Below are 27386 nucleotides of genomic sequence, written 5' to 3'. Positions count from 1 at the left end.
CAAAGGTTCAAATCAATTGAATTTTTGTATAGACCAAAATCACGAATCACAAATTTGCCTCAGAGGGCTTTACAATCTGTACACATACGACATCCTCTGTCCCAGGACCCTCACATCGGAACAGGAAAAACTCCCCCAAAAACCCCTTTAACAGGGAGAAGAGTGGGAGAGCAACAGAGGAGGGATCCCTCTCCCAGGATGGACAGAAGTGCAATAGATGTCATGTGTACAGAATGAACATTTACAGAGTTACAACACATTCAATGCACATGACAGAACCACGGCAGGAGGCAAGACCAGGGTCCAGGTATCACCAGGATCCATGGAAACCTGCGAGGTGGGAAAGCACAGAGACTCCGGTGGAGGAGCAAAGTCAGCAATGTGCGTTAATGATACAGCGAGGAGAGAAAGAACAACGAGTGAGTGAATGAGAGCATAAAAACCATTAAAAATCCATTAAAAAGGATTTGGTAATCCTTAAATTATCATGGTGTCACCAAACATACTAAGCCAAATTAAAAAAAGTGCTAACGGACAAAATCTATTCTGAATCCAATGTTACAGGTCAGATATGCTACTGGTTTACACGACAGGAGTGTGGTGAGAGTATATTACCCCACCATCCTACATCGGACACCGGTAGTACCCTCACACAGACTAACACATGACATACTTGAGGAAGAAGACTGACCGCCCACCCTGACAGCAGCCTGTGGATTGGCCAACACAGCGCCATGCCACCTTACAGGATGTAAGAACTGTCTCTCCCCGACAGTTCAAACGCTCACCGTCAGCATCGGTATAAGCAGCCATGGAATCTCATGATGCATGTGCCACAACAGCGGCAGTGGCCAATGACCAGTGTCAGATATAAATATGATCCATAACCTGTTAGTGAATGATGGCATAAAGACACTGTCCTAATGTAGGAGGTTAGAGTAAATCCCAACATTTTACATGGCTAGTTAATTATTTCACAACTGTATGATGATAAATACTATATTTCAAAATATCCCTCCTATAAGCAAAGCTCTCTAAGTTACTGCGAAGTACCCTAACACATGTTGGCACATGATTTGAAGACAGACCACCCCTCTATCGACACTATTGAAAGGGCAGCCCAACACAGCTACATGTCACCATGCAGGACTTAAGAGACGTGACTGTCTCTCCCCGACAGTTCAAACGCTCACTGTCACGATCCGAGCAACCAGGGAAATTAATCTTGCATATGTCACAACTACGGCAGCGGCAAGACCAGTGTCCAGATATAAATATGATCCATAGAAACCTGTGAGTGAATGAGAGATGAGAGATTCTGTCTCTAAATATTCAAAGTTGGAGGACTGTAAGTATCATGAGTTTGTACAATGAATGCTTGAGAATAAAAAAACTGCAGACATGCACTTTCAAGCTGTAAAAAATTCTCAAGTTGGTAATATCTCTTGTAAGAACTCAGCATTTTGCTTTTTCCATTACCTGCTTCTGTTGCAGAAAGTAACACCAGCAGTCAAAGGTGCAGTGGAATGTTGGATTCAAGGAGTTTCACTCTGAATGAATGGAATAAGTTTAGGGAGTTCATCTCAAGGTGAGGTATAGTATCTTTCTATACACTTTGTGCCTGCAGTATTTCCCCTTCAAGGCTCTCCCTGAAACTAGTTTTCCAGTCAGAGCTTTCCATGTTCAGGTGTAACGTTTTGTTTGCCTGTTATAAATCAGTTGAAGTCGTTATGCCATATGTCCGTTTGCAGAGTAATCGGAAGTGAAAAGAGAGCAAAGACAGACAGTTTTTTTTTTTACAAAAGCAATTAGCCTTTTTTAATCTTACATTGCATTGGAAATTTACATAATAGATTCATACATTTTACAAATAATTTCATCATAAAAATATATTTCTGTACAAAACACTTTTTTATTCTATATTTCTTCTTTTTTTTTTTTTTTCAAATGGTGAATATTTCCAATGTCCCCAGGCAGGAACAGCTTTACGTCTTTCAAATCACATGGGTCTTATTGCGGTCAGTCAGTAGGAAAAGCTTGTGGCAAAATAGACTGAAGCTTAGAAAAAAATGACTTCTGATGAAGGGGAGCGCTTGAGCAGGTTTGAGCGTGTATGTGTTTGAAAGAGCGTGTGTGTGTGTGTGTGTGTGTGTGTAGAAGACGGGGAGGGTCCCATGGTTTTTGGTAGGCACTGTGTCAGATCCATACCGAAAAAAACAACAACAGCAGCAGCGACAACGATGACGACAACAGCAGCAGCAGCAACAATCAATCCAAACCGTAATAAGAAACAATGACACTATAGCGATGAATTACAGGACAGTTGCAGCCGTGATAAACAAGGAAGCCTCAGCTACCACTGCTTTTAAATCAGGAATGATTTTTAAAAAAGGAGTTTTCTCTCAGCTGGTTGCAGCCGGCGCCTGTGGTCACGACAGCAGGGGTTCTAAAAGCAAAGTAGATGTTTTCGCTCACCCTGAGACCAAAACTCATTAAAACCAACCGGTATTCATCATGTGTGCGGCCCAAACTCACCTACTTTAGATGTACGCCTTTAAACCAGGCTCTTCAAAACAAGTATATATGTATATGTCTTTCCTGAAATGGGCACTAAAGCTGACAAACAGTGACTCATGCTCATTGATACATGACTTCCTGTCATGTGGGGACTAATTAATATAGCTATGGTATTATGGTGCATTTTCAGGCCCAGCTCTTACAATATGACACCACTATATGGATGTGTTATGCGTGGTTGCACGCAAAAATCAAGCAAGTTCTCTTCACTTAGCAGTGGTTCACTTACGGCACACAAAACTATCAGAAACGCCAAACAACATGTGCAACAGCAGCCTCCAGTGGCTCACGGCAGCTAAATACAGTGAAGGTTGACCAGCAGAGTCTGAAAGAGTTAGGTTGGTGGATCAGATAGCTACCAGCCAAGCAACATTGAGCGAAGATTATAAGGCTATATTTTCATGAAATAAAAATAAGCAAAAGCAAGGGGAAATATTAAATCTCAATGGCCTTCAGTTATGTGTATGGATTTACTGAATTGTCGACGTGGAATCCTAAGCTCTCCTCCCAAATGGACAGTCCAACGCTTCAGTGTCTCTGAAATAAATGACATTCAAGGCCATTTAGCTTTTGTACACAAGCAAAACACTGATTAAAATCTACTTAGGACGTGCCAAAGGTAGTACAAACTTTTTTTTTTAAACAACTAAAATTAAAGGCTTGAAAATAATAACGTGCGCCAATTCATAGTGAATGTGGATTTTGGTACTAGGGCACATTAAATCTTATCAGAAACCCCCTAAAACAGAATTCATTTGGACCTCAGACACTTCAGTATTGATTTGTGAGACATCTTTAACACAGGGAGGACCTAGACTCAGGTGATTTACAGAGGTTAAAACCTGTGCATTTTGCAACGGAATTAGAAAGTAATTTCAGTAATATTTCACAAACTAACCCATTGAAAACATCCTAAAATGTGTGATGAAAAAAATAAAAACATGAACTAATACACACATTTTCTACATGGGTGGAAACATCTTGTACATACACCGTCGTCCACAAACTACATGTTGGGCAGTTCACAAGCAATTACTATTATTATCATCATTACTATTGTTTTCCCCGTGTGTTTCTTCTGTTACGTGGCCTTGTGAGAGACCGTTTGGCCATGTGTAATCAACGAGTGGGTTCCATTGAGACCCGGGATTTCTCTGTGTTAACTCGACAACACTGCATCCTGTTGACATCTCTGAGTTTTGATGTGCAAAATGTCTGTGGCATCATATCACCAGTTAGGTTAGAAAACAGAACCGTTTATTCCAGCAGATCATTAAAATGTTGTCTGTGTCACAATGGCGGCATTTGTGGAGGACACGTACAGTAGCCAACAGTTCTAGTGAAGGGGCAAAACAAATGGCCATAGCACAAACTACACGTCAACTTTAAAGAGCATGATTGCTGCTGGCAAACCTTGCATCTCGACAATAATGACAACAACAATACCGCTGACACTCGTGATTGCCTCAGTGGGAAAGACAGTGATAGTGAGAGGAACTTCACGTTACACAGGATATTAAAATAAACCAATTCCAATGCAGGAAAGGAAAATACTGTGTGTGTGACTTCTGTGAACAGCACGCAGTATCTTTTATTCTCATATTTCATTTTTTGTTCTCGCTAAAAACTCTATAATCGCTATAATCCGTCTTTCTCCTTCAGCCCCCCCCGTGGTAAATATATAGCACAAAAATATAGGTGGTGAATGCTCCCGAATATATATGCAATAGATTTACAGATCAGAAGATTCTGCAGCAATAACAAAGAAAGAAGATAAGCACTCGCAGAGTGCAGAATTACAGTGGAACTGTGTCCACAGTCGTAGGGCTACAACCCTGTTTGTCTTTCTTTGAGCCTGTCTGTCAATGTCCGTCTGTGTCTCCCGTCGATCGGCCTGTCTCTGTGTCCGTCCTTCTATAAACCTGTTAATCCGTGTTCAAACCGTAAACCTGTCTGTGGAGTAATGGATGATGGTCTGCAACAGTCTTAAGACCCTGCTTGTCTTGAACCTGTCTATCTTCCTTGTGTGTCTAGCTGTTGGTCTTTACACCATCTGTCTTTCTGTCTGTCTCTACAGATTTGTGTTAGTGTGTGTACCTGTCATCTCCTCTGTCTGTCATTCACCCTGTCAGTTTCTCTCTCACCTCTCTATCTGTCCATGTGTTAGTCCATCTCTCAGTGGGTAGACAGGTAGTGTTCCTGTAAAATGTGCTTTAGTGCCAGAGCTTTCTCTGTTTCTCAAAGTATTTTTCTTTGTTAGTCCATCAGAGTCCTCTGTATCTATTCAGCGCCCGTTTTTCATCAGAATCCATTTAAATTCACAGGATCAGGATCATCTTTCCTCAAGGCCATATTCTGTCTGATCCGATTCATGATGTAGAGGGAAGGTTGACCTCTCTCAGCGGTTGATTTCAGGTTTCACAGGCTCTGATTGGCTGTGTTAGGATTCTAAGATCTCGTCTCTTCTCTTGATGACTCCTTTACTCTTCTTTCAGTTCAGTTCCGGTGTTGTCTCTGTCTCCTCCTTCTCTTAGCCAGTGGATATGAAAGAGCAGTGTATCCATCAGATGAGGCAGTCTCTTCTCATCTGTTCTAGTAGTGCTAGCTCCCCCTCAGACTCCTTTTAGTGTTGCTTTGCTCTAATCCCAGTTCAGCTAGGATTAGAGCTCCGTCTCCAGGGCTGCCCTTATCCTTTGCTTAGGAGTTAGTCTCTTTTCAAAGCAACTTTTGCTACTGTCTGCTAGCATTAGCCGTTTTTAGAGTCCGCTTTCATAGAAAAAAAAAAACAAAAGACTGGTAATACGAGCCTCTGGTTGTTGTGGAGACAGAAGGTTGTACTGTTCGAGTCGCATTCACAGGCTCCTATTCAACAACGAGTCGGTGCAGTTAACCGATGCTCTGCTGGTGACAGCGTCTTTCACTGTCAGTTTCAAACCCACATATTTAGAAACCGGTTTCTTTGCCTTCACAGTGTCACACTTTTCCATCTGTGGCCATTTTGCTTCAGTGTTCCTCACAGTAAGGATTTCAGTTCAGTACAGATGAGGAGACAAGGCGGTACAAATTAAATCAACGCATTTTTGTAGTGCAGTTTATCTCAAATGATGTACAACCATGGTGAGAGCGCTGATGACGTGCGCTCTCTCTCTCTCTATCTCTCTCTCCAAAGCTCTGTGTGTAATATAAAACTCGCCATTGGGTTGTGGTGACATATCATGATAACCGACGAGCAGGTCATGGCTTAATCATTACCATTGGTATTAGAGAGAGTGATTGGGGTTAAATAAGAAGTCCAAGTAAAATGGCTGTGTTGGGTTGAGAATCAAATTATAAACTATCCATGACCAGCCGAGTCTTGGGGTTAGAGATGGATAATAGCCGCTTTCGTTTTCCTTTGGGTAGCATCCATTTCTGTCACTTGATGGCACATCTGCGTCGCATCAGTCAAAGGTAGCAGACATTTTGTGGTCACATTTGTTTTCAATTTCATCTGTGGATACAAAATGCTGTAAAAGAAAGGAGCCAACGCTGCGTTTTGGTTTCAAGTGGACAGCGTTCCCTCTGCTTGGGGAGAGGTTAGGTTTCTGAACTGGGACTGAAGGTAGTTTGTAATCAATGTATAGACCGCCTTGCTGACGATGTTCAGGTCTGCGTCGAAGGCTTCCCCCTCCACAGTCTCACACCAATTGTGGTCCCATTAGATATCTAAGTCATTGAGTTTTAAGAGAGGATAATCAATCCTCAGACCATGGTGCAGACAGTATTTAGATTCGGATCGAATCTAACAACCTTCTCCTCCACAGCCTTGGCGTTGGTGTTGTACATGGGGTTCTCAAAGGCAGCCTGGCCGTTGTTGTTCTCATGGACTGAGCAGCCTGTGTACTGTGTTTTTGGTGTGGTTCTGTGGAAAAAACAAAACAGAAAAAAAAGAACACACCGTTAACGTGATAAGATGGTTCTAATTGCCTACTAATATTAACATAACTGGGTAGCCAGTGGACAAGTGAATGCAGTCTTGGGAGAAGAGGCATAGTCAACAAGCTTTAAGAAGGATTAGAGAGAGTGTTGTGCTTTTTAGGAAGCCTAGTGAGATTCCGATCAGCCCATCCAAAACTAATTCCTTCAGCAAGCTTTTCCTTGAGATATTAACAGCAGAACATAAGTTATTTGCATCTGTCAACAATGCGAACACCAGTCAATTGTGCTTAAATCATGTCTCTGAAAAATCCAATTTAACACTTCCTAAACAGAATTGTGTTGCAGTGCAGTTTGTGATAGACAGTTGCTTGACTGTCTCTTAGCATCTCAACGACCGAACCACTGAGGCAGCTACTGTTTTCATGAATTAGGCCGCTTCTTAAAATGTTGCCTTTCAACATTTTTTTGAATGACAATAACAAAAAAACGGAGGTGAAGTAAAAATGCTGTGACAAGAACATATTCTTTTCTACTGCTGAAATTTTAAAGAAAGACATTTAAAGGAGCTACACCCTTTTAGCAGATACCTTTGTTTGTAGAGATAGAAGCCAAAGCCAGTGAAGATAAGAGCAAAGAAAGGCACCAGAATAGCGATAGCCACAGAGCTGCTGTTGGTACCAAGCTGAGGTGGTGGCGAGTTCTGGCTCTCTGACATATTCAGACCTGCAACATACAACAAAATGCATTGTCATTATCCACACAATTAAGAGTGACTGCTTTAAAATAATCAAAACGGTGATTCTGTTCTCTAAAAAAAACACATGTGTAATAGAGTATTCCTCCTAGTTGTTGTAGTACTGTACAGCATGTACGACATCTGTGGCAGGGATGCTGGTAACTGTCAAAGTGATTGGCATTTCTCACCGCACCAGCTGCAAGTGTCATCTTATTAACAGTGGATGCTGGAAGATTACTTTTTTACACTTCTAGGATGTCCATGGGCTGGACTGGAGAAGTGGTCAGAACTTATTAAATCTGTTCTTATGCCCAATATATTTAGTTTTTGGGCAGTGTGTTTTGGCATCGCTGCAGATCAGTTGCCTATAACTTAAAGTGAGGGACTGCTTTCAAGTCTATTTGATGGAGATGGATGTTGTCTGTGGATGGAGGTTAATGGAGTTCAGTCCTCGTAAGATGACAGCGTTTGCGTTTGGTGAGAATGAGCCCACTGCAGGGCTGACTCAGCGTTAGCAATAAGGTCACTGTTGCCAGCAAAGAGAAGCTCCCTCATCACTTCCTCCATTAGTGAGGTTCTCGCAAAGGAGTTCATCAGATTTTTCCAATCATCATTTATAGTCCAAATTGACTTTTGTGATGCTGTTACTTAACCTGAGAGAGAATTACCCAGTCTTTGGAGTCCAAACTGTCCGTAGTCTTTTCCCTGAATGAAACCCTGGAATACGTAACTAGAACCGTCAGGCTCTGCCGATACCTGGAGAGACGAGAGGGGAAAACATGGGACAAAGGTTGGTTACACCATGCCAAGTAATGAGCAGTGAGATGTCTCACTCTGACAGGTCTGAAAGTGTCCTATAAAATGACAGCACGCCGTAAAATGCCTGTTCAATAAGATGTTAGTCCACCAACTGTTTGTCTTGCACTTTTGATTAACAATAATATGAAGCATTTCTTCAGTCACATTTTGTTTTAACCCCTCTAAATTATTTAGTTGACTGCCCTGTATCCACTGAGACTTACAAATCCATCCATGGTCCATGAGTCATCTATGATTTTGGCTGGAGAGATGGCTGAATCTTTGAGCTGGTTTCCCTGGTTCTCATAGTTCACCTGGTACATCAGCAGTGACAGCCTGGCCTCGGAAGCCTTATATACTCCTACAGAGGACAGCATAAACAACTGGTTTACAATATAACAGCGCGAACAACGTGAAATACATCAGAAATCAATGGCTGTGGTTATTACAGATTGTTACATCTCTCAGCACGCGGTTCTCCTTCCACTAGTGCATCGGCAAGATGTATACATCATGTCCAATTGGAAATTGAAAAGACAAAAAGAAAAAAAAGGAATCTGAATGCTGCTGTAAAAATAAATAGAATACACAGTAATTAAAAAAAAAAAAAAATGGATAAAACTGAGAGAGAGCTGAATTTTGACAGCATGTTTGGACTAAAACTAAAAGTGTTGAGTCAAGATATAGTTCAAACGTGTTGTAATTTTCGCTTTGAGTATCGCCAGGCTAGCTGTTTCCCTCTGCTTCCATTCTTTATGCTCAGCTAAGTTGATCTAAGATTGATTTTGTCTTCTCATGGTTTCTCTCAGAAAGAATGCAAACATTCCCAAAATGTTGAACTACTCCTTTACAGTGCTTAGGTAAGTCCAACTTGACATTTAAAGAAAAATCTAAAGAGCAAAAACATTCAAGGTTGATGCAACTGGGCCCTGTAATTCTAGTCTCTGTGGGAGCACTTTAGCTGTTATTGATCTATAGTAAAGCTGCTCCTTAAAGCCAGAGGACGCATGTTAAAAGTCTGGTACTGTAGCCCTTTGGTTTTGTGATATGGCGTTTGTGCGCTCTGCTAACTCCAGGAACCAATTCTAGCTTCAACAGGATTTGTGTTTTAATAGGGTCTTAACCCCCTGCTGACACTGTTGTAGGACTCTGGGAGGTCTGTGTGAGCTCGGGGGGGGGGAATACAGTTGCGACATTAAAAAGAAGCTCGGAAAGTAGTGAAATGCAGAGCCTGTAAGAAATGTTTCAAAGAGTCTCAGTGAATGCGTTATGATAGGAGCTCCGTATTACACAGAATAGCTGAGTGTTTATTTATTACCAATGGATACATAATGATGTACTGAAGCATAGTCATGATACACAGAGTACTGGCTATGACAGGTCCTGTCATGTAAAGTCACATATGCTGTACTGGAGGGTATGGTTAATTATCCATATTCAAACATGCCTGACAGGAGCAGTTCCATATTGCCGTTGCTCAGGGAGACGTTGACTCTCCCCGTTGTGGAGTTAAAGCTGGTGATGCTCAATGTCATCGGCTGCTTCCTCCCACGGTAATTATAGGAACCTTTCCATATGTAGTTAGGAGCAAAGACGTCGTCGGGAACTACAGAACAGAACAGAAAAGAACAGAGGAGGAGAGATAGGACTGATCAGAATACAACAGCATAGAGCGGATTACAACAGAGCAAGTCAGGATATAATATAACAGAATAGATCAGAGGATATTAGATTAGAGTGGAATAGAATAGAATAAAATAGAATAGAATAGAATGGAATATAAGAGAACAGAACATAATATAATTAAACATATTAACATAGAACAGAACATAAGCACATTAAAACAGAACAGATTAGAATTGAAAATAAAAAAACTGATTCGTACAAAACAGAGCAGAAGAGAACAGATTAGAAGATAATAGGACAGAATAGATAAAAAATAGCATAGAATAGAATGCAATAGAAATTACATTAAGATAGATCATATTTTTTTTATAGATAACAGTCTAAAATGTCAAAAGGAAATCTATTGACTGAACAATAGTCACAAGTCTTCACTTACACAAGATGACAACATGGATGAGCACAATATGCATGAACAAAGGAGAAGCTGCCTAACTGCTTGTTTTTTAATGATTTGGTTACAGAGGGCTGAGGGCTATCAGTGAGATCAAACATGGCATGCAGTTTAGTTAAATCAAATAAACATGTTGCAGAAAAATACATAAAGGATCGTATTACATACAGTAAATATGGAAATACATGAACGTTCAGGTTGCACCCTATGTTCATATGTAGTACATGTAGTTAGATACAATAATTAATACCTGGCTTTAGGCAGAATCTTTTCTCAGATTAAAAGGATGCTCCCTGTTTTAATAATTACAGGAACTCATGCATACAGTAGCTATGGGAACTCTTTCATGTGCAGTGAGAAGCAAGGACTTATTAAATAACAAGCGAATAGGACGGATCGCAACGGAGCCGATCGGAAAATAGAGAACTGAACAAAGCGACAGCACAGAGAGAAGGAGATGATCATCGTAGTTTATTCACCTTTCTTTGTGAAGTGAGGAAAAATAAATTATTCAGAACTATGATGGAAAGTGCAATAAAATCGACAAAAACACGAGAAAAACACTGTGGAACAGAGCAGAGCGGACTGAACAGGAGCTGAACAGAATGTATTAAACCATAGTAGACAAGACCACACTAAACCGTACCAAAATAGAATATATAAATAGAGTCTAGACCAGACAAAGAATGACAGGACTGAACTAGCCTGGAATAGAAAAAAAATGTAATAGGACTGACCGTTTAGTTTGGGACTGGGAGTTCCTGTTGCTGGTTTCACCGGCTTTTTCTTCTCTCCAGCTACACACACACAGAAGAGAAACAGAGGGTGAACTATTATGTCTCATTATAACACACGAGCGGAGCTGTGGGGACAGAGTATGAGAAGGAATTAAAAGGTTCTGGTTGGCCTTACAGGTCCATCAGTTGATATCTTAATACTCTAGGGCCATGCAGGGGAGAGTGCGCGTAACATTACCAAATTAGAATGCAGGGTTGGTCCCTATTAGTCACACATGCGCATAATGAACGACAAGTGTGTTGAAAAGGGTCATCCAAAATAAGCCTCTTTAATGGGGTATTTGTAGGCAATGCAAATAGAGTTTGTGACCAATAATTGTCGTGCATATTGGATCCCTTTTAAAAGTGGCCTTAAGACACTTTGGGTTTTGACCATTCAGGGAAGCTTCTAACACCGCTTCAAGATGCAGCCATTGTTGCCAACAAGTAAAGGCAAGCAAAGGGAGTGGGTATTTGTCCTAGAATCTCAAATTGGATCAGAGAGTGCTCCAATTTTAGAGGCTACCTCGGGGCAAAAGGGTGACGGACTTGGTGGAACAATTTCAAAGTTGAAGCTTGCAGATTTTCCTCGCACCAAGGTTGGTCCACAACTTCCTCTGGTGACAATTCTTGATGAATAACACAAAAAGCTCAAGCATTTCTAATGTGCAAAAAAATAAAAATACACAAATTGGCACATGTGCCTTGTGCTGTTTGCAATAGTGTTGATGGAAGTTTCTGTGATACAACAGGAGAGCTACCAAATGGACCTTGGGGTCAGATTGTTTTGTCGGTAACAGTTTTCAAGATGAAGAAGGCACCTTCAATCTCCACTTTCAAACCCGAGTGGACAAGAAGTCCTTAAGGTGCTCAGAATGGTGGACATTTAAACATGTACAATTCCATTTGCAGCTGGGCAAACTCCATCTGCTGATTGTGTGACATGACTGAAAGCTCCAGAACAGCTACTAAAAAGACATTATGGTGAGATTGTTTTGGCAAGTATTGATGAGGTTTAAGTACTCCCTAATGGTGAGTATTCTCTGTGAGTTTTTAACACGCTCAGACAAAAGGTCAATCAGTCACAATCCAATGTTTCCAAGCCAAATTCCTTGAATGTCCAAACATAGTTGGTAAACCCAACAAACAGATCATCCCACTTCTCATAATATCTATCCCACTTCTCATAACCCAACGCATTCAGTCTGCCGTTGTCAGCTCAAGAGATAACCTCACCTGGAAGGAGCTGGTCAGGCGGATCTAATGAAGGATGAAATGCCATGGGATATTGTTTTATCTTTTTTTGTTTTTTTCATCAGGGCTGCCAGACCAGCGACCAGCCCACCAGGAAATCTAACCCTACACCAGATGGCCAGTTTACCCCAGTATGCCTGCTGACAAAGCGTCCTTGAGCAAGACACACGCAACACTCCGACCTGTTCACTCATTTCTTTTCTGGACACGATCTTCTATCAAATGCACTAGAAGCTCCTTTTTTACCTCGACATATAGGCATCTTTCCCGTCCAAGTGCCGTCATTCTTGCAGACTCTGTGTTCAGAACCACCCGCCAGGAAGAAGCCATGCTGACAGCTGTACACCAAGGTGTAGCCAAAACCAGGCAGATCCATCCCCACCACGTCCACATGGAGCGGGCTCTCCGGCTGCTTACAGGCATGGGCTGGAGAGGGTGGGGAAGAAATGTGTGCACGTGAGTCAGAGTCTGACAGGCAGAAGATGGATGGGCGATGGGTTAACAAGATGATAAGATGTGTCGTTTCCTACGTATGCACTCAGGTTGTGCTCCGCTCCACGTCAGATCAGGCTGGCAGGTTCGAGAGGAAGAGCCCTGAATCAAGTGACCCGGCTGGCACTGAAAAGACACCACGTTTCCCACCTGTGGAGAGAGGGAATGAGACAAAATAACACAAACAAACACACACACAAACAAATATAACAAGAGTTAACGTTTTCTGAAATTCTTCAAAGTAAAGGAATGCTACATTTTTAGGACATTGGTCATTAAAACAGATGAAGAAGTTTTGCTCTGACAAATACCACATACAATAAAATGTTCATTCAAAACTCCATAATATGTCTTGTTTATATATTCAGAGCATTTGATGTCAATCACCAAATTCATAAAATACCGTCAGACATGTAGATTATGTGCAAATGCATGTCACAGCACACTAAAGCTTTTTACACAGAAATAGTGGATACAATCCACAGTCCTTGTTCTGTCCATGAATGTATTCCAAGTTCGGCCAAAAGCTAATATGAGACTTCAGCAGTCTGAGTCAAAGCAAATGGTTATCTTCCAACATTACCGTCACTTTAGTGACATTGCCTCTTTGTTTCCGGTGCTTCCTCGATGAGCTGCAGTGGATGGGGTATCTCCTGGTAGTTGCATGTGGGTTTTGTTGACAGCACACAGCAGCGGCACTAAACCAACACCCGACTGCCTGACGGAGATGTCCACTTGATTTGACCGACTCAGAGAGCTGAAGCTTCGGCTCAAATGTAGAATGCATTTTTGCACAAAACAAGAAATCCTCCCCCTCCCGTCTTTTACAGTGAAGTAAACAAAGGAAGGGACAGGATGAGCGATTATAGCTGTTTTAATATAAATACGACACATTTTATTAGTATTGTATTCGGATTAAAAATCAAGGGAGAAAGAAATGTGAGTCATGGTCCCATCCTGATGGCCTTGGGGTTAAAAAGCTTTCTATGATTGCAATTTTGTCACCTCCATGCCGTATCGTGGGAGCTATGTCTTCAATATGTCTGGTTGTGTAAGGCCGTTCTGGGATTTCTGGAATTCATTTTCATATTTGATTAAACTGCAAAATAACATCAAATAAAGTTTGACATATCAAACTGTCCAAGTTGAAATCCTTTTCTTCGTCTGTCTCACTCCTTCCTTCCCTTCTCTTTTTTTTGTAGTTAGATACATTGGTATGTTCCACTTTACCTATTAAATTCAGTCACAATGAAAGCTCCTATATGAGTTAGTGAGTTACCTGTGCAGGAAGCTCGATAGAGTTATTTCAGACGGATATTTTACCTTGAAACCGAAGGTCCGGTTTAAGGAGCCGTAGCGCGGCGTTCCTGGGTTATCACAGCTAGTCTTGGTCGGCTCTGGAAAGAACATCACAAGCGGGGAAGTTATTACGAACAAAATCTAAAAGAAAAATGCATTAGCGGTACGGCATTGTATGTCCTCCCTCAACTGTCCTCTCCTCTGTTGTCATAGTAACAGCAGGGTATAGATGCCAGCAGGACAGCAGGGGGCAGTAGTGCTTTATCAGAAAACGAAGCAGGGCCGGCTTTGAGTGTGTGTGTGAGTGTGTGTGTGTGTGTGTGTGTGTGTGTGTGTGTGGTAGGAACATCAGCATGTAGAGCACATCCTGACGCAGAGCTCTATTCAATACAGCTTCCGAAATGACAGATTCACTCACCCCCTCTCCCTTACTCTCTCTTCCTCTACCTCTCTAACTGCCCCCCCCTCTTACTGCTGTCTCCCACTTCCTCTCTTTCTCTAACTGCTCTTTGCTCTCTTCCTCTCTCTTCTATTTTCCCATGTCACCGTATTTCTCTCTGCCCACACGCCTACCTCCCTCCTTTCGTCTGTCTTATTTAAAGAGCAGGCTGCTTCAGCTCAAAACTCATTCTGCTTCAGTCACATAGCGATACACATCACACCCCAACATACAGCTGCAATCACACACTAATAAATCAACCCCAGCAAACACACGCAAAGCCCAACACTTCACTTCCAAAAACACACACTGAGATGTTTGTGTGTATGTTGGCGTTTGTTTCAAAGTCTCAGTCTTAAAGAACGTCACAATATAGAACAGAAGGATTCCTACTTCTACTACTTTTCAGTAGTTATCGATTAAGTCTTTGCATCGGCGAAGTATCACTTCAGAGGGAGCCTTCGTCTTTTAGATTGTCTATTTCAAAAGGGACATCCGGCTTTATAGCAGCTGTAAAGTTCTGTAAGAGTGCCTTATCCAGTGCTATGAAGGAACAAAGAGTCAAGCGTCTACAAAAGCTCTCATTTATTGCAATTCATCACCATACTTGATGTTTAAGCACCTGCTCTGAATCAGACATGTGAAGTGGTGCTCTAAACATCACGTGGCAGTGAGCTGACCCAGTGGGATCATTTGTAATGTGTGCTGAATATATCGCTTCTAATTTTCTTCTCGATCTCCAGATAGCAGCAACTCATTTGAAGTCGGATGCCCATTCCCGTTTCTGGAAACCTTTTACTAAATACTGGAAGTTACGGCGTGTACTTATGTCTCGCATTTTCTCTATCATTTCCTATAGATCCCTACTTTTTAAACCAGAATGGACATAACTCATTGAATGTCTGACTGTTTTAGAACTTGTACTCGTGTAAAAAACCTCATTGTAACTATATTTCCAAAGTGTAGTGGTTCTCCGATGAATGATCAGCTGCTTAACCTTGATTTGAGATGAATATTCAAGTTACGTGACCATATCAAATATATATTGCATAAAACGGATTGCGTCCATCTAGTTGTTATGCCAATCATCGGCTTAAGTTGAAGCTAAAGCTCGCGAAACAGAAGCTTTTAATATTCGCTCACACTGTGTTTAAGTCGGAATCATTTCTATATGTAAAATGCAAGGCGCCTAAGATTTTGATGCTAACAGTGAAAGAAACAGCAGTTTTATAAGGAAGATGAGGCAATTTTGAAATGGTACTTAAAAAAAAAAACATCAGTGGAATTATTTAAGGCTTGTCCTCCGAAGACTCCTTTTTAATTTACAAGATTGTCTCAGATGAGCCTCCAGTCACTATTCATTATTATTCCAATAGGTCTGTGTAACTTTAACTTTCACAGAACAGTAGCTGCTCTGCAGAGCAAACCCATGAGTAAACGACGGGTCACTAACTGCCACGATCATTAGGCAGGGGAACATCAGACACCAGCCAAGGCTCCCCGCTGAGCCACAAACCAGTCATAATAAACTGGCAGGCTAGCATAACAAAATCATTAGTTTCACAGGTTACAAGCCCACACAGAGAGTAAAAACAAGCAAAAACAATATTAATCAAAAGGAAACATGTACAGCAATGGGAAACCATTAAAAACAAGTCTGTTATACTCTGCTTTGATATGATATATGATACATATTTTACTTCCTAAGAAATATTATTCAAAAGTCTGGGGGCTCTCTTGGACTTACCATCACTGCCTTTTAATTTCAACCCAGACTTTGAAGTGGGTAAGACACCCCTGCCTGAGGATGCCAGACTGTGGCCCAGCATATGTGAGGGTAAATGATTGATGATATAGTCAGGAAGTATTCAAAAGTAATCAGTCAAATCTTAAAGATATTTTTGGTAAAGGTTAAAAAAATCTTAGTACTGTATTTTGAAGTTGGAGACTTAGTTGCTCAGCATAATACAGTTGTTTTTTTCTTAACTTGTGAATTTATTTAGAAATACAGTAAACATTTTGACATATTCTATGTTGGTAGAGTGAGGCCCATAGGTCTGGGTTGACAGTCTCATTTTTCGTACCAACCAAAATGCATCTCTAAGATTTGAAAACTGTCAAGTTCCAAAAACTGGAATTTAATGTCTGGTCAGATACATGCTCTTGTTTATTATTCTCTCATCACATCAATATGTTGCCAATTAGTTCTTGTGTTTGAACATTTAACATTTGAGAACTTTCACTTCTTTTGTTAAATGAAAAAAAGGTTTTTGTAGGGAAAACATGTTCATATTTCTCAAACTAAGGTATCACAAAAAAGATTAGTGCGATACACAGTTCTACGGAGAGCCAAAGTCATTTTCAACATACTGTAGGTTCTTGCAATTGAAAAAAATATGGAAAATGAGGAGAAATTAAAACTGATTTCTGTAGGCCAACATAGAAACAAGTGCACATAACTGTAATATAACTTATTATAATACCTTTTTTATAATAAAAGATGGTATATATATATATTTGGATGACTTGTTTCATTTGTTGAATGGCCTCCCTGTCTTGTCTGGTCATCACGTGAACCTAAAGTCCTCAACATACCGATACAGCGAGGATGCGTGCCGCTCCAGGTACCGTCACTCTCACAAAGCCTGGTGGCTGTGCCGACAACAATGAGAGGAGAAGCACAACTGAAGGCGACTTCTGATTGGTAGATGAAACTTCGTCCCTCTCTGAAACCACCGGCTGGAGTACCTGGGTCACCACAAAACTTGGCTGCACACATACACACACACACACACACACACACACACACACACACACACACACACAGAGACAATCCCATTTCAGTATGTGGTGCTAATATTGCTGACAGGCATTTGCATACTTTTTGGGCAGCTCAAGGACAAATGGAGATTTTGCTTTCAGTTGTAACTGATGGTTGATAAAGAATAATGACAGGCAATTTGTGTGCTGGTATATGAGGGTTAGGGTGTGTGTGTGTGTATGTGTGTGTGTGTGTGTGTTCTTACGTAAGCACTGCGGTAGCATGCCGCTCCAGGTGCCATTGGACACGCAGGTCAGGACAGCTGGGAATGAGAGCTCATACCCAGGTGAGCAACTGTAGCTCACGCTGCTGCCCCATTCAAAGTCGCTGCCCTGCAGTACCCCATTACTGATGGCAGGGGGAGGCGGGCAGGTCACAGCTATGAGAGAGAGGAGGGGGGGGGGAAAGAGAGAGAGAGAGAGAGAGAGAGAGAGAGAGAGAGAGCAGCATCAAGTTCTAAGCAGCTGCAGGTGAAAAATCACTGGCGATGTACAGGATTTCAACTATTGATTAGAAAATTTGCACATCATTTTTTATAGCCATTACAATTTACCAATTCAAAGAGTTGGGAGACACCCTTGTCCAGGAAGTCTTTCAATCAAGACCAGTAACAGATACGGTTTAAACTAATCGATTAGAGGTTGTTACAGGTGACTCATATTATCTGTATTCTTGATTTTCCTCACAGAGGCACTGAGTGCAAGGAGAGCAGAATCTGCTGTGTCAGTCTCTATATAATGTTGCTCGGGTTATACAAGGGTTTACGTTGGACTAAGAGCTCATTTATGAACATATCTGTTATAATGTGCTACTTGTGCGAATGGGACATACATACCAGTAACACCCTCTGGTCAAAGTAGTGTTAGTGGTGGTTTTAAAACATACTCGACAGAAAAATGATGTGAAAAGTTAAAGATGGCCAAGAATAGTTTACAGATGATAAACAATGTACCTGTACACATGGGCATATTCCCACTCCACGTCCCATTGTGGGTGCACGTCCTCACAGGTGATCCGTCCTCCTCCATTCTGTATCCTGGTTGGCACTGGAAGGAAACATTCTGACCGATTGTAAAGTCTTCTCCGTAGCGAAGCCCGTTAGCTGGCACACCTGGATCCCCGCAATTTATCACTGTGTAAATGGACAAGTGGGAGTTAGAGAGTGAGAGATGGGATTAAGATTACTTTTCAACTCATGCCATGGCACGACAGAATTTGCTGAATACTTCTTCTGCATGCATGCTCTTTCATATATGTGATATACAGTATATGGAGAGAAAAAGAAAGACAGTGGAGTTGACAGAATTCAATCAAAGGACAGAAAGGGTGGTAGTGAAAGAGGATGGACACTGAATGCAGACAAAGGGGGAACGGCTTTTTGTAGATTTCAGTAGGAATTTTATTTTTGTACTTCTAAATCTTAATCACATTTTTTTTTTTTTTAACTGTGCAGACCTGGTAAATATACATCAGAATGGCATGGTTCAGGTTAAAGTTTGTAACTGTTAGATGATTTAATCCCAGTGTAACCACAGTTGGTGTTATCCAAGAGACGACTTGACTAGAACTATAAACACTGTACTTAACTTCACAGCTACTTCTTTAAAGTTGTGGAGATTAGAGTGCATGGCAAATCTGTGCGATCATGCAATCCATATGATCTCTTCCGATTTAGTTATGGGCTTCAATTGTTGTGAATGAAACAACAAAGATAGTAAAAATGGCCGAGGTTGTCCTGGGACTCTTTTAAGGAGCATTAGGATTCCCCAGATTGCACTTATACAGCACTGTCCTTCATAGTCTCTTAGGCACTTTAAATGCTTTTAAACCCACCCCAGACACTGTCATGGCTGTTAAAGTATTGTAATCTACTGTAAAAGCTATCTCCGTTAAGTCAGGGGATTCTTAAAAAACGTTGCTCTTTCCTGCACCCAGTCTTGAAGAGATGTGGTTATTCAGCATTTCTATATTTTGTTCCTTACTGCTGGATATTTTATACCTTATTTCTTTGCGTAAAGCATTAAATACATGAATGTCACTGAATGTTGGAAAATATAAAAAAATACAGCTGGAACTCCTTCACGTGGGGTCCAAAGCGAAGTGAATTTCACCTTGAGACACAATGTGTTTAACAAGATATGTTGTTTGCGAGTGTAATTTTGAGTGTTACGTGCCACTTTACAAGCAGATTTTGTAATCTGTGTAACATGCAGCACTGATTAACACTTGTTCAACCATGGCTTTGGTCACATTTCATATGGGAGCAGAATGTCATATTTTATGGTTATTTACAGAGATCAAAAAGCAAATTAGCTTAAGTAAACAATGATCAAGGTTAGACACTCTATAAAGTCTCTACAGCAGGTTTCATTACTCAGAACCTATACTGTCACAGAATAATTTAAAACCAGGAATCAAATAAGGTCGCAAAAAGGCTGGAAAGGAAACCTTATAATTACGCATCAGTAAGTTTGGCGATATTTACGGTTTGCAGACTTGACGTTATTTGCAAAGCGATGATTTAACACCCTGATTATAAACAGTAAGTAATGCATGAAGCTGACAGTCTGCTCTTTAGGCTACAAGTCACCTTACATGCGAGTTGTTTCAAAATAATTAAAGTATTGCACAGAACGGCATTTACTGGTTGACCATCAGATATTCTTAAACTATGCACAAACTGATCTGTTGGTCAATCAGCCATCCCTCAATATCCAACAGGTAACTCACTGGTACAGTTCGGCTGTGCCCCTGTCCACGTCCCGTTGGCCTGACACAGCCTGGTGGTGGCGCCGGTGAGCAGGTAGCCGTCCACGCAGGAGTAGATGACAGAGTGAGAAAAGGTCGTACCATCCAAACGGAATACTCTGCCATTACTGGGAGTGCCGGGGTTACCACACTGGACAGCTGGGGGAAAAAAACGAGAGAATGAGTGAGAGAAAAAAAAAGCCTTGTGCATCTCAATGAGTTGCAGCTCTACGCATGACTGATTATTTAGGGAGAGTGTGTTCATGGGTAGATCTGTACACTGGATCAGTGTCAAGCTGCTGGACAGCAATTGATTGAGATTAAGTAAAATGATCTTCCTACGTTTACAGAAGGGCTGCGTGCCAGACCACGTCCCGTTGGGGAAGCACATCCTCTCCGAAGAACCGATCAGATCATAGCCCTCCGAGCAGCTGAAGTGAACGTTGGAACGGATCCTGAAATCTGTTTGTTCCCTCGAACTCTGGGAGGGAATGCCAGGATCACCGCAGGAACCAGCCGTGTCGCCTACAGAGCGAAACACAAGGAGACAGTCAGGAGAGAAGGGAGAGCGAGAAAAAACAACAAAAAAAGCAAATGATTATCTAAACAATAACTGTTATTATACATCAACAACATTGTAAAGTGAACTCAGCAGTGTAAGGGCAATATTTGCTTCCGGCTTCAATATAAATCACATTCTCAGGGTCCTTAGCATGACTTGGCTGCTTACAAATTGTAGTGGACTGCACACATATGTTGGTGACAAGGGGCGTATGTTTGCCTTAAGAGCATAAGTGTGTGTGTGTGTGTTTGATTCTGACTCTGCCCTTGCAGAGCCGCCTGGTCAGCAAATTCTGCCTGACAGACAGAGCACTTTCCTGAGAACAACCACACGCTTTCACACACAAACGCACACATTGTCACCCACATGTACAAGCCAAACATTTCTGGTCACTATTGCTTAATGGTCCAAAATTTGCATCGGATTATGTATCAAATCCGGACTAATTAATTCGTTTTGAACAGCTCAAAAAACGCAGAATGCATATTTTACCACTTTTGAAGGGATTTAAAATGGACTCACACCATACACATCCATTAATGACCATTCATTCAACGTGTGCAGCGAAAAACTGTGTGTGATAATCAACCACCTTAACAATTTCCCAAATGTGTCTGCAATGTTTTTTTGTGATTTTCCTCATATTTTTGACAAATAACCCAATTTCCCATTCGCTCAGTTTGTACCATACTGCAAATATCTAGAGGCTTGCTGCTGAATTGAGCTCACACATGCTACTGACACAACACATAATGACATAACATCTATTGTAATGCCTTAGGATTTCTAAACAAATAAGCCTTCGCTGCATTGCTTCATGATCATTTGTCTTGTAAAAGCTTGTAAATGTGAGGGAATGGTGAATTAATATTTCGTCTGATTACTGGGAACAGATCAAAAACCAGTAAGGGCACAAACTCACATACTTTACGTCTTCAGAGACAATACCACCTACGCAACTCCAATTGTAGGCTCACGCGCACACACATACACAGCTCCAAAGTCACCATGTAGCCTTGGGTGTATCTGGTCTCAACAGGGAGTACAACCAATCTACCGGATGTCACTGGTGCAAGTTTGTGTGTTTGTGTGCCTTAATGTGTGTGTGTGTGTGTGTGTGCGAGTTTCGATTGCAGAGCATTGTGAAAACTAATCTCTGTCGTTTCCCTCAGGTGACTTTGGAACAACCACTAATTGGTCACACACACATGCATCTGTGCACACACACATGCATCTGTGCACGCATGCACGCACGCACACACACACGCACACACACTCAGACAGACATCTATCTGATAGAAAGATTTTGGCTCTGGTAAATTCACGGGTTACTGAGCTGAAGCTCCTTGTGCAGGTTTGCAGAAGTTCTCATAGCGCTGGATGACAAAACCTACAAGGATGTCACCTTCTCACTCGTCAGATACGGGGTGAGGAGGACAAATAAATTATGTAGTTTCTGATAAAATTTGTTTTTTCAAGCAACAGTAACACTTTGCCTGTTTCTAGTCTGTATGCTAAGCTAAGTTAACGGTCTCCTGACTGTAGCTTCATAATTAATGGACATACATGAGTGATATTAATCATTTAATCTAACTATGGCTGAGCAAGTGACTTCCTTGTTTATTTTTCTATCTTTATCTAATTTCACCAGGTGACAAACTTGATGCTTGAATGTTTTTGCTTTTGAATCTCAGGTTTTTTGGGGAGTCATGTCTCAGGTAAAGTCTCATAGCATTTTAGTAGTCTCAGTCACCAAGTCTAGCAGAGCTTGGGCTCAAACACATAAGTCCAAATGGTTCCCAATTAGGGATGGGATAATAAAGGGTTTTGTCGAAAAAAAACACTAATTTGATGGTGGTCAATTGCTTTTTTTGGGATATTTGTGAATATCCTCATGTGAGCGAATTGAAAAAGCTGTCTAACTTGCTATCATGGCAGAAAAGTGAAAGAAAATACATGAATTATCATGTACAAAAGAACAGATTCACACATTTCTTTTAAAATGTATCCTTATTTATGCAGGGGAACCTTATCATTTATGATTAACTTGTCTAAGATTGTTTGATTTTGTATTTGTGTCCTCACTGTGATGGAAAAACATTTTCTTAACAAAATGTGAGGTAAAGTGATTCCAGTATGTTTAGAGTCTTTGGATAATATCGTGAATCCCAATTATTCTGTCCAGGATAATAGTGACATCTTTTTCATATCGTCACATGCTTATTCCCAATAAAGTAAACATGAGAGGAATTTCATTTGAGGCTTCAGGTCTAGACAAAGTAACCACTGTACCCTGTAGTTTAAAATGAAATATCCCCCCCCTGAAATGAGGTAACATCACCAACGATACATCAGAAATGCCATTTGCTTATCAACAGTCATAGGGCAGAATTGCAGACGTGGCACTTCGACCATGGGCTGAACTCTATCTCCTGCCGGCCTCTGCTACAGACCTGCCTGGTAAAAGCCATGAATCACTGCTCCGTGCACTATTACCCTCCCTCACCCTGCGTCTCCCCCAGGCAATTTCTGTAAATAACAATGAATTCTTAGTCAACTCGTCTGGAATGTGTTTGTTATATAAGCGGCAGCTGGGAGCCTCTCAGCCCGGAGTGCCATAATCACGCCCCCAGCCAGCCCACTGAGAACCATATAAGTGAGACGGTTTGTTTGCACACGATGGAATGTGAGGAGGTTTTCTGTCCGGAGAGACAATCTAGCTCAATAAGTGGTGAGATATGCATATACAGTACATCCAGCAGGGAGAAAATCAGCTTTTATAAAGCAGTGTACAGAATAAAGACAGTGGTGCATCGATGGTACATATCACTGCATCGCTGCATCCACTGGCAATGGCCCAAAATTAGACAATGTTGACAGCCTTGGCAGCGTGGCACAACATAGGCCGTAATCACGCCATCTGTATCCAGCTAGCTGCGATATTTGTGTAGCGGTGGGACACTAAGGTAGCGATGCTACTTCATGAGCACCTGCTAACGTTTAGCCAACAAGGCAATGAAGGCAGCCAAGACTGCAAAAGCACTGCGCTCTTCTTCCCCCTCTCTGTTTGCAGCGGAGAGGCGGGCCCGGGGTCTCGCTGCCTCTGTCTCTCCCCTCGGAAACACACAGACAACTGATTCTAGCCATAGCTAAGACTCTTTTTCAATTTTCCGACACATATCGGTTAATCTATACACCCTTAGTTTCCAACACTGTCATCCGGAAATCACAGAAGGTGACTTCTCTGTGGGGTCCTTAAGGTTGTCAGACACTTATAATAACAATCTGAGCCTGTGAGTGGCAAAAAAAGCCCCTTGAGTGAAAGTACATTCACTTTAAGGAGTTGCTCAGAGCGATTATATTGCAGCCTACTATTACTCCTACAATCCTGGACCAATTTCTAAAATTGCCCACATTTCTCACTATGAAAGGAAAGCATGGGTAGATGGGGTCCAAGTTGAAAAATACAACCATTGCTTCACATGTGCATCTTCATTTTTACCCCTCAGTTCACAGATCTGTGAAAAGGTTATTTGGGAGAATCATCACAAGAAGAAAGCCTCAAACTTTCTTAAATAACACCTGAGTGAAGTTTACAAATAGTTGAAATTAGACTAGCAGAACAGAAATGTACATGGCTAAGGGTCCACGGCTGAGGATTTAAGTGGGTGTAGGGGAAGGTTATGCTCCACAACCCTTTTAACAGACAGGTACTGATATATTCTCTTTTCATTCGCCAAACCTACCCTCTATCTGTCCATCCATCCATCCCATTATCCCTCGGCTGAGTGCAGAGGGGTTAACAAAGTGTGCCTGCAGGATGGTAAGGCATGAAGTACTCCACACTTCGTTGAGTCTACATGTTTTTAGACGTGTCATCTTTCATCTACATCTCCTATCCATCCATCTCTTCTTCTGATAGGGTGGACTTCAAAGTCTGTATATTCAATAAAGGTTAAAATGGTTACCAGAGCAGAAGGGCATGGGGGCACTCCACATGCCGTTGAGCTGACAAGTCCTGGATGATTCTCCTTTCAAATGTCTTCCACCCAGACAGGAGTATCGAGCTGTTGAACCGAATGTAAACTTATCTCCGCTCAGCACACCGTTAGGGGGAGAGCCGGGATGACCACAATCTACAACTAGAGACCAAAAGAGAGAGAGAGAGAGGCAGAGAAATGAAGGAAGGGTAGACAGCTCGTTTAAACTAAACACAGCTTTGTGAGAAGAGGGGTTACTTTCAAGGCCAAGGAACACATCATTAACCGGAATGATGAGAAGTCTGTCGTCTTCGTCTGGAATCAAGGACCCATTCTCTCAGAAAATTACTGAGAAGTTTGAGTGATTAATCTGCCACTGTTATCATCGTAGGCTTAGCAATAGTTACTAAGGGGCGTGGGGCTTAGCAAACACTCAACTGAACTATATATCTCTTGCCCCATTCACTCTGAGGTCAAACAGAGAGAAAAAGAAGGATTAAACTGACCTATACATTCAGGTAGCGGTTTGTCCCACTGTCCAGTAGGTTGACAGGTCAGTACAGGTGATCCAAACAGGTAATACCCCGGGTTACAGTCGTAGAAAACCACAGTGCCAAAGGTAAAGTTCCCATGCTCTATTTTACTCTGGCGGATGGAGTTGGCTGGGATACCTGGATCAGAGCAATTGACCACTATACACAGAGAGACACAGAGACGGACACGCACAAATACACAAAAGGAGAGAAAAGTATGTGTTATTTGGCATGAACCAGTGAGGGGTATGTCTCTTCCCCCTCTTGCTTGTTTCCAGTGTTTTGCACTGGGATTAAAGCTCTATAAAATAATATAGGGCATAATAAGGAGGTTGCGACGAAGACAGTAAGAACTTATTAGGGTTGGTGTTTAAAAGGATAAATATGGGAAACGTTATGTGATGTTATGATGGAGGCAGGTTTGTGTGTCCTGGATCCAGTGCCCATGAGGTGTAATGGCTCGCAATCAGTACGTTGCATTGTTAATTTTCCACAATTGGCTGGCACTTCGATGTGTAAACTGGGCAGGTCGCCGATCGCTTGTGTACAAACTTGTAAGCGAAGCAACCCTTGTTGCTGAGATTGTTGGAGAACAATCAGGGCTTGAGATTTATGTTTCACTGAAAACAAGAAGTTTCCCATGCAGGAGGCTGGAGCCAGGAGGGATGTAGAGTATTTAATCTACCTCTAACTTCATTAGGATAAATAAAGGAAAAGAGTGACTGGGCTGAAATGAAACGGGTAGGGGTAAAGAGGGATGGCTGCTATGGGAAATTGCATTAAGAGTAAATAAAGAAAAGAGTTGAGGTGAGGTGGTATTAAAGGTTAGGGATAAATAAGGTTAGGGGTGAATACACTTAACTTTTCTCCCCACCTTTACATGTTGGGGGCGGGTGGCTCCACTGGCGGTTGGCCTGACACTGAGCACGTGCGGGCCCCTCCATTTCATAACCCCTATTGCAAATGAAGCTGACCACATTGTTGAGGTTGAAGCCATTTCCCACCGTACGACCATATATGGGACTTCCTGGATGGCCGCAGCTGATCGCTATAGGGAAGACAGAGTGAATCATGGGTATTAACGTGAATACACATTTCTCATGACATTTATTACAATACTTTGAGCTTGCTCATGACATATTAGCACACGTAAAATGATTATGCTGGTGTCATATCTATGTATTGTACATATTTTGGGCTTTTCATAACCCATTGCCTCATTTTCTCAGAACGTCCAATTTGGTCAAATGTCCTCTTGCTATGAAAGCTACACAAACATATGATTATAAAGCAGACATGAAAATCAGCGGCCATTCAGTTCTTTGTCTTGAAGCATGAGAAGCACAGATTAGTTCAAAATAGCAATGTCTTTCATGGAGTAATTCAGAAATATTTATGAGAATGTCAAATGACATAGACGTCATAGCTGGTATTCTCGATTTAGGGTCATTATTTTGGAAATATTAGGTCTCCGAATCATATCTGTCAGCATTGAGTGTCCTCTGTTTGCCATTGTGCATCATAAGTATTCATCCTGTTAACTTCTCTCACCGGAGCTACTTAGAAGTTTGTGTGTGTCCCTTGTCCTCATTGTGCTGACAATAGAGTTTTGATGTTTGAGTAAACAGACAGTTCACAGTTACTGCCAGCCCCTCATTCAGTTTCACCAAATGAAAAGAAATTATGGAAGACACAGACCAGATGGATGGAAAGGTGAACAGAAAAGAGGAGAAAACAAGAGTATAGAGCCGAAGCGAGAGCACTAGACAAGTTGATAAAGACAAAAGAAGGCAGGAAATGGAAGAAGCCGCTGCCTTTTTCACTTGATCAGAGGGAATCAGAAGTTTGTTTGCTTGCCTAATATACAAATTTATCTGACACCATCAGCATGCCCTGCAGCTACACACACACACACGCACACACACGCACACCATCAGTCTGTAAGTCTCATCACCATTCTGTGTTTGTGTTTCTAAACAAGAGCCTCTCATTTCCATAATTACAGTATAATTTGGCTGTAAAATGATTTCCCTCAATAACTTCTGCATGAATAACCTCAATAAAAACAGCATAGCACAGAAACACCAGATACACAGACGGATGCACACACTATCATAAACACATAGACACAGATGCATGCCATGCCCAAACACGCATACACACACAAGAACATACTGCCTGATATGAAGTCTTTTTTTATTGAGTATTTCTTTTTCTTTCGGGGTCGTAGTAAAAAAACGATTTCACGGTCAATTCCAACTCCCTATCACGCCCCTGCTACTCCAGAAATGCTGCCACCATGTCACCACCTCCGCCTTTTAAACATGGTTTTAATTTAGTGAACTGTCTCTTTTGGCTTGCGATGGCAGTCCTCAT

The 27386-nt window shown here is 41.6% G+C and overlaps 1 protein-coding gene across 7 annotated transcripts in view; it reads right to left on the bottom strand.

Moving 5' to 3' along the window:
• Positions 1–295: 295 nt before the first annotated feature.
• The window catches only part of csmd3b (CUB and Sushi multiple domains 3b), a 315344-nt gene continuing 288253 nt past the window's right edge, over positions 296–27386 (bottom strand). For all 7 annotated transcript variants that reach the window (XM_031866559.1, XM_031866560.1, XM_031866562.1 and 4 more), the window contains 17 exons: positions 25885–26058; positions 24984–25169; positions 24466–24639; positions 20278–20460; positions 19918–20094; positions 18140–18319; positions 17393–17566; positions 16962–17135; positions 13952–14025; positions 12667–12778; positions 12383–12562; positions 10844–10903; positions 9477–9635; positions 8254–8390; positions 7900–7987; positions 7083–7218; positions 296–6478 (listed from right to left, as the gene is read on the bottom strand). In XM_031866559.1, the coding sequence (XP_031722419.1) occupies positions 6319–6478; positions 7083–7218; positions 7900–7987; positions 8254–8390; positions 9477–9635; positions 10844–10903; positions 12383–12562; positions 12667–12778; positions 13952–14025; positions 16962–17135; positions 17393–17566; positions 18140–18319; positions 19918–20094; positions 20278–20460; positions 24466–24639; positions 24984–25169; positions 25885–26058 (2528 nt within the window). In that variant the 3' untranslated portion in view covers positions 296–6318. The remainder of the gene's footprint in view (positions 6479–7082; positions 7219–7899; positions 7988–8253; positions 8391–9476; positions 9636–10843; positions 10904–12382; positions 12563–12666; positions 12779–13951; positions 14026–16961; positions 17136–17392; positions 17567–18139; positions 18320–19917; positions 20095–20277; positions 20461–24465; positions 24640–24983; positions 25170–25884; positions 26059–27386) is intronic.

This window comes from Anarrhichthys ocellatus, unplaced genomic scaffold (genome assembly GCF_004355925.1).
Source record: "Anarrhichthys ocellatus isolate YVR2014 unplaced genomic scaffold, GSC_Weel_1.0 scaffold35, whole genome shotgun sequence".
NCBI classification, from domain to species: Eukaryota; Metazoa; Chordata; class Actinopteri; order Perciformes; family Anarhichadidae; genus Anarrhichthys; species Anarrhichthys ocellatus.
Note: the sequence above shows the minus strand (reverse complement) of the source record. Positions and strands in the feature narration are given on the sequence as shown.